This window comes from Dufourea novaeangliae, unplaced genomic scaffold (assembly GCF_001272555.1).
Source record: "Dufourea novaeangliae isolate 0120121106 unplaced genomic scaffold, ASM127255v1 scaffold70, whole genome shotgun sequence".
Classification (NCBI taxonomy): Eukaryota; Metazoa; Arthropoda; class Insecta; order Hymenoptera; family Halictidae; genus Dufourea; species Dufourea novaeangliae.
Window position 1 is genome coordinate 221,195 of NW_015373940.1, and position 12,095 is coordinate 233,289.

Below are 12,095 nucleotides of genomic sequence, written 5' to 3' on the forward strand. Positions count from 1 at the left end.
TAATAGATCAAAACTATTCGTTATGGAGAAAGCTTGACTAGCTGAGCTCTAGTTAGGTCGAAGTTCATTATTTAATTAAGTATATTATGGGTATTAAGATTCTTATATCACGTTATCAGATAAAAGAAAATATAAAAACGAATAAAAAAGGAACGTGGAAAAAGTAACATTACTAAAATGCCCATTAACGATGCATTTAGAATAAGTTATCTTATAGATAAGTGAAAAAATATATACTTTCGCGCGTCATATTTCATCAGTATTATATTCATCCTTTAAACCGAAGTATCGGATATTTTTATTCCCACCAAATCATATTGAATACACGTATTATGAATGGAATATATAATGCTCCATTTGTGCTAATAATACTGTTGTAACGTTTTAAACCACGAACCTGGCTTCGCGTTATAACTGAAGATGCCTCCAACTTCGAGAATCGATTGTAGATCGGTCAGTCGTTGCGCTGACAACCGCCAGTATATAAAAAAAGAAAGCCTCTGACATGACATGAAAGAGAACAGACGTACCATAATTAAGTTGTACGTATTTGTATATAATTAACGTTGTACAGTTGTAAATAAACGTTGTCTTGTGTTGTGTTGTGTTATACAATAAATCTGTTATGTCGTGTGGCGGAACGCTGCGGTCTAGTCTAGTCTATTCTATACCTAGTCGGTGGCAATACATACAAGTTGAATACTTTCGGGGGCCATTTAGTTGCGACATCTCACCGCTAGATGGTTTCCATATTTCTCACACTTCTCAATCCATGAGCAAAGTGAAAACGAGTACATTATATTGCATTATGCATATTATTATTCCAGAAGATTACAGAAGATGCTTAAAAATTGTTACATCAAACAAAACTGATAGAGACAATCTTTAGTGACCAGTTTATACAGCTGATTAAAATCATCGATGGTCAGGACTTAATTTTTCGATCATTTCAAATGATCTGTTTACATCGACAGGGGTTGTCTTCTGATAAACTTTCGTTGCAAATGCGCCCTGACAGTATCAACGAAAAAAGAAGGGCATACTGCACCGTGCAGTCTGCACGAGGGACAGTTGAATTTATTTGGAGAACTGTTTTGTGCTGTGAACTGATAAGGAAATCAAGTTGTATAATTTACTTTTCACATCTTATTTAAATCTTGAGTAACGCAGACATGAAAGAAGGGCACAATGTTTCCATCGTAACGAACGACGATTGCGTCCACGAAAATGGAGAGGTAATATAGATATATGTAATTTATCATATTTATAACTCTGTCGGTTTCATTGTAAATGTTTATATATCTTATCATGTTTGATAAATATCTTTCCACTATGGGTTAGGTTACGGAAAAGCTTCTTGACCTCCTAATTATATTACAATGTCATTGAATTTCTATTTTTTATACAGTATTAATTGTTATTAAAGAATAATAAACTAGCAAATTAGTATTAACACAATATAAACAGAACATTTCCTTTGCAGATCCATAGGTCTTTTGACTTGTTTATATAGGATTTAATAAATGTCAAATATTCTTTATTTATCAATGACATACAGATTGTAAACGAAGTTAGTGTAACTTTATTTATGCTATTGTGATAGGCCGTTAATACAAAGGATTCTCCTGCAAGACAAAAATTACGTGGATGGCTTAATAGGAACCTACGAATAAAAATGACAGATGGTCGAGTCTTAATGGGTGCTTTCTTATGTACTGATCGTGATGCCAATGTGATATTAGGATCGTGTTCTGAGTTTCTGTCCGAGGATCATACAGAAGCAAGGATACTTGGTTTGGCAATGATACCTGGTAGACATATTGTATCAATACATCTTGATGCTTGAGCAACTGTGGTCATTTAAATGAACTGTACATAATTTACTATCCCTTATTCTCTTCAATTATATAATCCTCCAATTACTTTGGTAGTTTTTATTGTAATAAAATACTATAAAGTAAGTAAATAACTTATTGTAAATTTTTGGTAGTTTTTATTGAACAATAAATAATGAGAGAGCTTTCTTTCATGTTAATTATTAGATTCATTACTGTCTGCATTAGTTGCTGAAAAATATATAATTCATAATTAATAAGCAATACATAATTCATCTTGATTTAGCTCTTATTTTAAACAATAATTCTATTTTACTCACAGTTCTTAATGCATTGCTCTTGCACATCATTGTATTCTTTTTCAAGTGTCGCAATACAATCACTTTCCTCCTGCATACTTTTTGCAATATCATCAATTTGTCTAGAAAGAGAGGACAAGTTTTCCATTCCAGAAAAGTAACTCAGATCTGAAGCTGCAATTGCCATTCTTTGTACATACTGAACATACTCTGTTAATTTCTAAGGACAAATATATGTTAAATATATTTATAATAATCGCTGTATAGTAATGCGAGTTTATTTTGTTTACTCTTACATTTAGCTGTTCTTTTTCATTTTGCACTTCTGATCTTAGTTCAACTATTGTGTCCCAATGTTCATCTGTGACATGAAACTCCAAAGTATCCTTTGACAAACAAATCAGTGAACTTAACAAGGTCCTAAAAAGTAACTTAGATTACTGATGTGAATGTTGCGACATTAACCTTGTACATTTATAATAATAATATACAAACTTATATTTACTACTTGTTCTCATTACTGCCATATATGCAATGTTTAATGTTTGAGATGCATTGTTTATAGAATCTAATATTGACTGTTGTATCATATACTCGACAGTTAGTTTTCTTATATCTGGTGGATCCAAATTCAATTTATTATCTACTGTGGGCTTCTTAGTTTCTGAGTGACTTTCAAACATAAAACTTGTAGCATACTGCACACAATGAAAAAAATGTATGTTAATTCTGGAAGTATTATTTGTGTATACATTTTAACGTAATTGAAGTAATTTTCAAAACAAGAACTCTAATAATTCAATACTTTTAATTAAGGAAAAAAATTTACCATGATTGAGGTAGTTCTCTTCAACAATGTTCGAACGACTTGTCGCAGTATCATGATTACTTAAATGAGACAAATGTTTGCCTAGCAGAATCATTCATATGGTTAAAATATAATATATGTTCGTTCTTAATTTCGAGTAAGTGAAAGTGATACAAAAACTGTGGCATACCCATTAATAATATGTAATGTGTATTGTTTAAACATTCATATGGAAAACGTGATTGTTATAATCAAATAGGTACAATCAGATACAATCAATACATCACGTTTTCGAGGTTTTCGACTGGACTGCGACATCAGAGCCATCTGGTGATATGACATTCAAATACTACATATACTTTAAAATTATATACATATTATGAAACTTATATTAAAATTGTTATACTATGTATTCTTTAAAAAAATGTTTATGTGAATACCGTTATGTCTTGAATAGAAAACATTTACAATTTGGTAACTTATTTCTGATCAAGATAATATCAAGAACATAGAAGTGCGTTTCATAAATTTATTGTAATTGTTGCAAATACCAAATATATAGTACAATGATTGTTTTTAAACATTTATAGCGTATTAGGAAATTTAAAAAAGAGTATAGCATCTTATTAATTTTAATTAAATTGAGAGTGTAATCCAATTTTTCAATTCGAAGTTGCCTACAAAAAGTTAAACTTTAAAAAGAAAAATATTCCTGTAATGATAATGTGTACAAATATATAAATATTTTAGTCCATTAATAATATGTATACGAATCGTACAGAATTAATTATAATACTGCCATAAATAATCGTTGAAAATAAATAAGTGTCTTGAAATTAATTTATTTCAACAGCTTGAAACTGTGTCTATTTAGTTATGGGAAGACTCTTTCACAAGATAAGGTGTCTATGTGTTCCTTGCAATTATTAAATTCGAAAACATTGCATTTGTTTGTTCAGCATTAGCTTCATCAATATCTTACACACTGCTTTATTCACCGAAATGTAATAAATAACATAATCGAGGGCTTTAAATTACATCGGTATTCATTGGAATGATTCGAATCAATTACCGAATTCCCAAATGATATGAACAGACATCGGTTCACCTCGCTTAATACCGTCTGTATAACAAATTGTCTATATTAAACGTTTACAGAATTCAGTACATAGGTATTCATTGTACTCTAAAATGAATTTCATTATTTGTACAATGGAGTATACGTGCAATATACAGAAGTTAGGCGTCTTGTAGCGAGGATTAATTAATTAGGAATGTAAAAATTAATACAGAGTAAAACATTAGATTGTTATTGACAAAGACATTCCCAGACATTCGTAGCCCGTGTTTAACTATAATGCTCGATGTAGGTGTTTGTAAAAAAATCAGTTTTAAGCTACAGCATACAATATATCTAAGAATATGGTATCAAGAAGTATCACAATTAAATATTATATCCACAATAGATGAAATTCGACCAAGTAGCACATTTTGTCATTTGTAAATAATGACTTTAATAAGAAATTTGCTTGACTGTAAAAAACTTGCTGTTTGATTGTGGCGTAATTATATTTTAAATATTTTCTGCAGTTATCGAACGATGTTCATACATAATCTTGAGACAGACAGTAACTACTTGGCACTTAAAAAAAACAAAGAACCTTTTACAAACAGTAAGGTCGGATTTTCTTTCCGAAATATTCATTCTATTGTGTTTTTATCTGAAGAATTAATGAACTGTTTTCTTACAATCAAAATAATTCATCCAGCCATAATAACACAATTTCGTGAATTTGATTTAGGTTTCTTTAAATGCATCTTTTAAACTTGTCCTACAACATAATTAAATTGCCTAATTTATTAACCGAGCAGGATCGGCCAATAATAAAAGATCACACACTTTTAAATAAATTCTTTTTCTTAAAGTTCTTGATGTACCCCTTCCTGGGCACTTGCGTGACTCGACTGAGCCTCTTCATTTTCCGGCGACGAGTTTTCTGAAGCTTCTGACTCTATTGGTTTTTCGTTTTCAGGATCAGTCGTGGGTTTAGGAATAGATTCGGCTTCTGATTCTTCTTTCGTATCTGTCGCGTTCTCATTTGTGCTTTCTGTCTGATTCGTCGCAATGTCTTGCTTTGGTCTCCAAATCTTTGCCTTATTAATAAGATATTTCATTTCCCTGTCGAGCAACGCCATTGTATTTGCAATGTCGCGAACTTTGTACTTCACGAGTTCATGTAGAGCCGTCTCATCAAAAGATTTAATAACATTGTTATAATATTTCTACAATCAATTAAATAATTAATTATAGAAAAAGAAAATATATAATAAATTAGTATATTTCTTAAATGAAAGTACGATAATTTACCTGAGTTTCGTTGATCACATTTTCTAACATCTCAATCTCAACCTGAGTGAAGATATCACTCGTTAGACTCAAGTTACGCATATTGTTTAAAAACGTTGTGCTTGCATTTAACATTGATGTCATGCCCTTTAATACTTCTGGTCGTTCTTTATGTTCATACACACGCTCATACACGTCCTTAGTTAACTTTTGTAGTTCCGTTAATTTTTCTTCAAACACTTCCGCAGACGCGGTAAATCCATCTTCATATAACCAGTCAGAAATTTCCGAACATGCTTTCAATATATTTTCTGCTTCTTGAGAAGTGGTGGCAACCGCGTATTCCTCAGATTCTAATCTTTGTTGTGCATCAATTATGAACGTTTCTAAGTTGTTCAAAGCTGTTTCGCGTTTTGTTTTCTCGAAATCATAGACATCTAGGCGGTGTAATCTGAAAATTTATAACATCGACATTACAATTTGAATATCATGTAGAAAGGTAGTATATATTACTATTTATACTGATTTACTTTTCACGAGATTCGGTCAGTTTATCACCAGAAAGAATTTGAGATCCTAATTTTACTTCCTCGGCTTTAATGGGTTCCTTAATTGTTACAATGGTAGACTTCTTCTCTTTCTCCGCTTTTTCTGTTTTGTTCGTCGCTTTATCCTCTGTAACTGTAGATTCATTCTTTTTCTTCGTTTGATCTTCGGCCTCCTTCTGTAATTCAGGGTATTCTGTTTCCTCATGAACAGGTTTTACATCTTCCTTCATTGATTCTTCTGCCTTTCCTTCTTTGTCTTTATCTTCTGAGCCTGAAATATATGATTCATATCCCTCTCAATGTTTCATTCACACTCGTTTTGCTCAATAAAAATATTCATACGGCCCAGCAGCAAGCAAAAATTGTAAACGTATTATTGTATTTATAAATGTTTGCAAAAAATGTATCAATGTTATGCATGGTCCATTGTTCTTACTCCTCATTTCCAGTATATAAAATAAAAATCAACATAAAAAAATATAAATAAAATTATACAGTTAATCATGTAGGGTAATAAAATAAACGCATCATTTTTTGCAAAGCATTTGGCACAAACCTGCAAAAAGTTTACTAATAGTTGAGCCAAGTATTGAGAAAGTACCCTCTTCTTCATCAGGAGCTGAGCTTGTTTTTTCTGATACTAATTCTACATTCACCAAATTAAGTATGCCACTTTCATCCATAGCAAAATGTGCTTTAATCCCTTTACTTTCCGCTCCTTCTTTGACGTGTTTATCTAAAGCTTCAGTTATACCAGACAAAGTTATGGTCGATAGATTTAAGTTGCCAATAGCACTAAAAAAAAAAGAAAAATATTACCTTAATAAATGCAAGTATGTATATAAACAATGAGTGGTTCAACTACTTACGCTACTTCATGAGGAGGTAAATAATCTAATTCAGCATAATTAACATGGAATTGGAAATTTTCTGTATACTTGTTAAATGTAATGATTTTCTTTTGTGGATAAGGATTCATTTTACTGAACAGCGACTTTTTAATCTAAAAGTTGCACATTTATAAAAATTTGTACCTATATTTTTCTTCTTAAGATCCAGCATGGTAACCACTATATGGAAATTATATCTTACTTGTTTCACTTTGTTATCAACAGTTCTATCAAAAACTATTTGTATAGGGAAAAGAACTGCATCCTTAGTAACAAACTTCTTTACTTTGAAGCCTTTACCAAGATCTGCAGCTTTATACACTGCACCCAATGCAGCTGCCTCATCAGTATTGATATTTTTAGACAGTTCTACAGTTAAATACTGACTTAAGTGTTCTTGTATTTTTGGCATTCTAGTACCAGCTCCTACTAACACTACTTGAGATATAGTATCCATTGTTAAACCTGAAAAATACATATTAATATATAATAAACATAACATCTGAACAAATTTTTAAGTGCTATTTTAACTTATTCCTGGATACCTGATGTCTTCAAAGCCATTTTAATTGGGTCTGCAACTCGTTCAAATACATCAGAACAGAGTTGTTCTAATTTTTCTCTACTGACTTGCAGCCTGAAGTCATGTTCATCTATCAATCCTTCAATCTGAGCATAGTGATCTGTATTTGCACTCAACACATTCTTAACACGACCAGCCTCTTTAAAAAGCTTCGCCATAGCTCTTGGATTACTAAATACAGTATTTGATGTTTTATTTAAGGCATCAAATTCTTTTGCCAGATGATGTTGCAATCTAATTTGCACTTCTAGTCCTCCCAAAGTACGATCATAACCAACACCCAAAACAGTAACATGTGGATTAGTTTCAACAAATCCTTTCTCCTTTGTCTTTACATTTTGATAACTAACGACTGTTGCAGTTGTACTACTTGCTCCCATATCATAAAACATAACATGGTGAGCAGTGTCATTTATTTCTTTGCTTCTAAAAATTCCATAGTTCAATGCGACAGCAGTATAATCATTAATTAGTTGCAGTACTTTGATTCCTACAAGATCTGCAGCTTGCATAAGAGCTCTTCTTTCAACCTGATTGAAAAATCCTGGTACAGTTATCACTGCTTCACTAATCTTCTGACCAGCTGAATTCTCTGCAAATTCCTTTCCCTTATGTAAAATTTGTGCAAGTAATTCCTCTGGTGTGTAAGTAACATTTTCATTAAGTTTAAATGCAATTGTATTTGGTTCTTCATCGGCAATTATATCATAGTATGGAAATCTTTTCTTAAAAAGTTGTACCATAGGATTATCTATTGATTTTCCTAGAAGATCTAGTATGTAAGAAAAACTACTCTGAGGTGATTTAATTCCTACTACTTGAGCATCTTCCCCAAAACTTCTTTCACCATTTCGGAAAGCAATTGTAACTGGTGTTTTCCTCTTTGACTCCTTATTAAGAGCTATTTCCATGGGAACACCAGGCTGTAATAAGCATTGTTCAATATCATCAGTAAAAATCATGATTAGATAAATTTATGAAAATGTGAAATTAAACAGAAAACAATTCATAGTTACCGAAACAATGGCAACTTTCATCGACTCACTGCCAATGTCAATACTCATAACAGCAACCCCATTGCTGATACCAATAAAACATGCAATGGTAATCAATAACAACCATGCGATGGACATTCTTAATTCATTTAGATTCATCTAAAATAAAAATCAAATACCAAATACATATCATATGTTATAATTCTTGTCTTCTTTGCACATGTAAAACTATTATTTGTTTCTACATTTTGCAGTCCAATACATTTATTTCACAATACATCATTCATATAACTTAAGTAGATAACATTATAAACAGAAACAAGGCTAATAAGGCTAAGTACACTGTTTTTTTATTTAATTGAGCGAGGAGACAACACGAAAAATGTAGCCGTAAACATCAAGATCAATAGATGCTTATTTATTGCTTTTTGTGAACATTAAATTAGAAATTCGAAGATATTTTCAAATTAGAATAATATACGCAAGTGTGATAAGTAAATCTGAACACATACTTATGGGAAGAAAAGTGTCATGTTTCGCAGTAAGTACTCGAAAGAATTTGTAATCTGAGTAAAGTAATGAATAAAAAATGCGATAAGTGGAATTAACAACCTTTAAATAATAAATAAGAAAATTGTGTAGAGCACAATTTTCATTGATATAAAGTGTTCGTAGACGCGCAATGAATGATCTTTCAATGGCACGAGGATTCCTATAAGACTTGTCAAAGTTGGTTATGGTAGCCGGGGATTCGAGAAACGATCTCGAATAACGGTGTCAAGTACCTTTCGGTGATACTCACTTTCTACGTATGTTCGAAAGAAATTAGCCGGATGATAGGAAAACGTTTGTTCTTAAACAATCAAGCATGAATACACGTTCGTTTCAATCTTTTTCAACGTAAGAAAAAAACAGAACGCACTCCCGCAAAACGTTTCATCAAACTGAACAAGAGCAATGTGTTTGTGTGGCACAACGCGATTGGTAAAATAAGATGGAAGAAAACGTTCATATTGGTCCGCGTTGGCAAATCAAAACCAATAATCCGTTATTTTACTCCCACCATCACAAAATAAGTATTTAAAAATGTCACAAAACCCTGAAAAAATTGTTTCTTAAAAATATATAATATGTAAACAAAAAGTGACATAAACTTAGTAATAAAGGGAAACGCAATTTATTTCAAAATTAGAATACAGTTATTTTCAGTCATATATACAAATAAATGCAAAATTTACATTGTATGTTTTATTAGTACTCATCATAAGGATAATATATTTGTGTGTTCATTTAAATATAAAGCTTTTGTTCGACTATTTATTACTGTTTTATATTAATGTAACATTATCACACAGAATTATGATTAAGTATTCTGTAAGCTAGTTTTACTTGCACAGTATAGTACTTGGTTTTTAATAAATATATATATATATAGATAAATATATATATATATATATATATATATATATATATATATATATAAATATATGGTAATTAGTTAGATTTAAACTGATTTTTTATAGATAAGTAATATGTGCAGTACAAAGAAGTTCAGTTCATACATAGGGTAGTGTTTATAATCATTTGCTCCATGGTTTCAAGTATTGCACTTTAAAGTCTGATATAACCAGGAGCTTCTGTGCAAAGCATAAAAAGATTGACAATGTTTAAATATTGTTTATCTTCACAGTTCTTCAATCCTTCCAAATTTATATGCAAGGGATCCCAGAAAAATAAATATGTTTTGCAAAAAGAGACCTACACCAGGCCAATGATGTTTTGCCTCTGAAATAATATAATTAATATTATTGAATATTATGATCATGAACAATGACTTGGAAGTAACATACAAACCTGCAGCTACGAAGTCTGCAAACAAAATCCAACAGGCTGCAATTACTGCAGCAAATCCCATTACAAATCCAATGAATAACCAACCTTTTGCACCTCTAGTTCCTAAGTATCCACCATTGTATCCCTCACCTCTTATTTGTGCATTTGTTACAGAATTAACCCTAGGTTATAAAATATATGATTATAAATAAAACACTAAAATAATGTTGAAACATTAATTAAATAGTATTATTAATTTACATAAAAAGAGAAAGGGTTCCAAATACTCCACATAAATGGTATGCACTTGGCATTTCGCTAGGATATTTGGCATGAGCGTCAATGATGAACCACCATCCTACAGAGAACTGAAATTATAAAAGGTAAGAAGTTTGAATGATAAGTTTGAGTACCATAGTCATTAATTAATTGTCACAAAGAATGCAAACATGTAGCAAACTACGAATCAAAATGCTGTTATAAATAAATATTGTAAATCACTAAGAATTACGTGCGCAATTAACTGAAAAAAAGAGATAATGATATAATGTCAGTGTCATATTCAATACAATGTAAACTTTAGTGTTTACCAATGTTCCAGCCAACATAGACGCGAGTATATTACGCTTCTCGCCTATTTCGAACCATACACATGACGGCTCAAAGTTTTCAAAATAAGACGACATATCTTCAAGATTTCGATATAATAGCTGGGTACTGAGCTTTTCGATTAGACAGCTAACCTAAATAATAAAACATATCAACCACGAATATCACGAATATCATTGTACGAACATGAATAAGGCAGTATGAGTAAGAAAGAAGACTGCGATCTATGAAAATTCTTCTTTAGATTGCAAACTCTCTCTGATTAGGAGTATACTTCCTGCTCTATCGATCCTACCAAAATATTCGTTTTCATTGCACAATGCATTTGGTTGCTAGGAAAGTTAATAAACATACAGCTTGTGGAATGTATTTTTATTGCAGCCTATTCAGGTATTTTACATTTATTTCGAATCTTTATACATCTCCTTTCAATGTCACTTATTTAATTAAGTATCAATTAAATGCGTTATTACTATCAACAGAAAGGAAATGAGAGTTTTCACGCCCGGGAATTCATTGTCCCTGAGTTTGTGTGCTGCACTAAGCTTTTCTCCTAGAGGAAATCGAGTTTGCTCGTCAGTGTACATCCCACCCACACGGGGTCTCTTCTGCATGCTCCGGGGGTTCTACGACCCCCTTAATAAGCTCTACCACAGACGAGATATAAGAATAAACCTAAGATACAATGTAATTTTCTGTCCCATGCTTCGAGGACGTCAGAAGCTCCCTTACCATTTTAGTGTCAATACCCGACGTTACTGATAAAGCATGAATTCTGAGTATTATTAGCACAAATGAAATGTTATATATTCCATTTATATTGCGTGTATCTATATGATTTGACGGGAATAAAAATATCCGATGCTTCAGTTTAAGGTTAAGGGATAAATATGACAGTCATGAAACATGAAACGGAAAAGTATATATTTTTTCACTTAACTACAAGACAATTTATTCTAAATGCATCGTTAATGGATTTCATTCGTTTTTATATCTTGCCTCACACTTGTATATTCGTAACAGATAAATTCAGAATAGATGTAGTTTCATAAGTAGTTTATCAAATCTACCTTTTGGCCGTTGCGGGAATGCCTTACCGTAATGAGCCGTCTCGTGGCCGCGGGATTCCGGGAATCGGGTGACGTCACGGCGTGCGAGCGAGAGCGGTAGAGCGAGCCGCGGTATCGGTGCTCTCCGTCGGTGTTGACGGGTGCCGAGGAATTTCGGTGGTCTATGGGAGGGAGGTGTGCGAGCGAGAGAGTACGGTAGAGCGTGCCGAGTATCGGTGCTCTCCGTCGATCCAACGCGCTAGTGAGTTGCGTCACCCAGTTTATTGACTTAGCCGTGT

General features: G+C 32.2%; 4 protein-coding genes across 4 annotated transcripts; 1 reads left to right on the forward strand and 3 right to left on the reverse strand.

Moving 5' to 3' along the window:
* The first annotated feature begins 794 nt into the window (after window positions 1-794).
* LOC107185655 (N-alpha-acetyltransferase 38-A, NatC auxiliary subunit) lies at window positions 795-1,966 on the forward strand. Its single transcript, XM_015573391.1, has 2 exons — window positions 795-1,235; window positions 1,604-1,966. The coding sequence occupies exons 1-2, from the start codon at window positions 1,173-1,175 to the stop codon at window positions 1,844-1,846; spliced, it is 306 nt and encodes a 101-aa protein (XP_015428877.1). The 5' UTR covers window positions 795-1,172; the 3' UTR covers window positions 1,847-1,966.
* A 38-nt stretch (window positions 1,967-2,004) lies between these two features.
* On the reverse strand, window positions 2,005-3,206 carry LOC107185659. Its single transcript, XM_015573395.1, has 6 exons — window positions 3,133-3,206; window positions 2,964-3,044; window positions 2,630-2,832; window positions 2,431-2,554; window positions 2,156-2,354; window positions 2,005-2,066 (listed from the first exon to the last, which is right to left on the reverse strand). Exons 2-6 carry the CDS (start codon window positions 3,015-3,017, stop codon window positions 2,032-2,034), a joined length of 615 nt encoding a protein of 204 aa, XP_015428881.1. The 5' UTR covers window positions 3,018-3,044; window positions 3,133-3,206; the 3' UTR covers window positions 2,005-2,031.
* A 569-nt stretch (window positions 3,207-3,775) lies between these two features.
* LOC107185644 (hypoxia up-regulated protein 1) lies at window positions 3,776-9,221 on the reverse strand. Its single transcript, XM_015573378.1, has 9 exons — window positions 9,108-9,221; window positions 8,327-8,464; window positions 7,273-8,233; window positions 6,930-7,192; window positions 6,707-6,840; window positions 6,394-6,632; window positions 5,820-6,108; window positions 5,311-5,740; window positions 3,776-5,225 (listed from the first exon to the last, which is right to left on the reverse strand). The coding sequence occupies exons 2-9, from the start codon at window positions 8,462-8,464 to the stop codon at window positions 4,863-4,865; spliced, it is 2,817 nt and encodes a 938-aa protein (XP_015428864.1). The 5' UTR covers window positions 9,108-9,221; the 3' UTR covers window positions 3,776-4,862.
* A 655-nt stretch (window positions 9,222-9,876) lies between these two features.
* Window positions 9,877-10,861, reverse strand: LOC107185656 (transmembrane protein 50A). The gene is made up of 4 exons (XM_015573392.1): window positions 10,729-10,861; window positions 10,400-10,506; window positions 10,160-10,320; window positions 9,877-10,090 (listed from the first exon to the last, which is right to left on the reverse strand). Exons 1-4 carry the CDS (start codon window positions 10,822-10,824, stop codon window positions 9,990-9,992), a joined length of 465 nt encoding a protein of 154 aa, XP_015428878.1. The 5' UTR covers window positions 10,825-10,861; the 3' UTR covers window positions 9,877-9,989.
* Between the last annotated feature and the right edge of the window lie 1,234 nt (window positions 10,862-12,095).

Coding starts and splice junctions, on each gene's coding strand:
- LOC107185655 (XM_015573391.1), top strand. CDS start 1,173: ATGAAAGAAGGGCACAATGTTTCCATCGTAACGAACGACGATTGCGTC. Junction 1,236..1,603: donor GCGTCCACGAAAATGGAGAG/GTAATATAGATA, acceptor CTATTGTGATAG/GCCGTTAATACAAAGGATTC.
- LOC107185659 (XM_015573395.1), bottom strand. CDS start 3,017: ATGATACTGCGACAAGTCGTTCGAACATTGTTGAAGAGAACTACCTCA. Junction 2,555..2,629: donor AGAACAAGTAGTAAATATAA/GTTTGTATATTA, acceptor GTTACTTTTTAG/GACCTTGTTAAGTTCACTGA. Junction 2,355..2,430: donor ATGAAAAAGAACAGCTAAAT/GTAAGAGTAAAC, acceptor ATTTGTCCTTAG/AAATTAACAGAGTATGTTCA.
- LOC107185644 (XM_015573378.1), bottom strand. CDS start 8,464: ATGAATCTAAATGAATTAAGAATGTCCATCGCATGGTTGTTATTGATT. Junction 8,234..8,326: donor TGAAAGTTGCCATTGTTTCG/GTAACTATGAAT, acceptor TGCTTATTACAG/CCTGGTGTTCCCATGGAAAT. Junction 6,841..6,929: donor TTGATAACAAAGTGAAACAA/GTAAGATATAAT, acceptor TGCAACTTTTAG/ATTAAAAAGTCGCTGTTCAG.
- LOC107185656 (XM_015573392.1), bottom strand. CDS start 10,824: ATGTCGTCTTATTTTGAAAACTTTGAGCCGTCATGTGTATGGTTCGAA. Junction 10,507..10,728: donor CTATGTTGGCTGGAACATTG/GTAAACACTAAA, acceptor TTATAATTTCAG/TTCTCTGTAGGATGGTGGTT. Junction 10,321..10,399: donor GGAACCCTTTCTCTTTTTAT/GTAAATTAATAA, acceptor TTTATAACCTAG/GGTTAATTCTGTAACAAATG.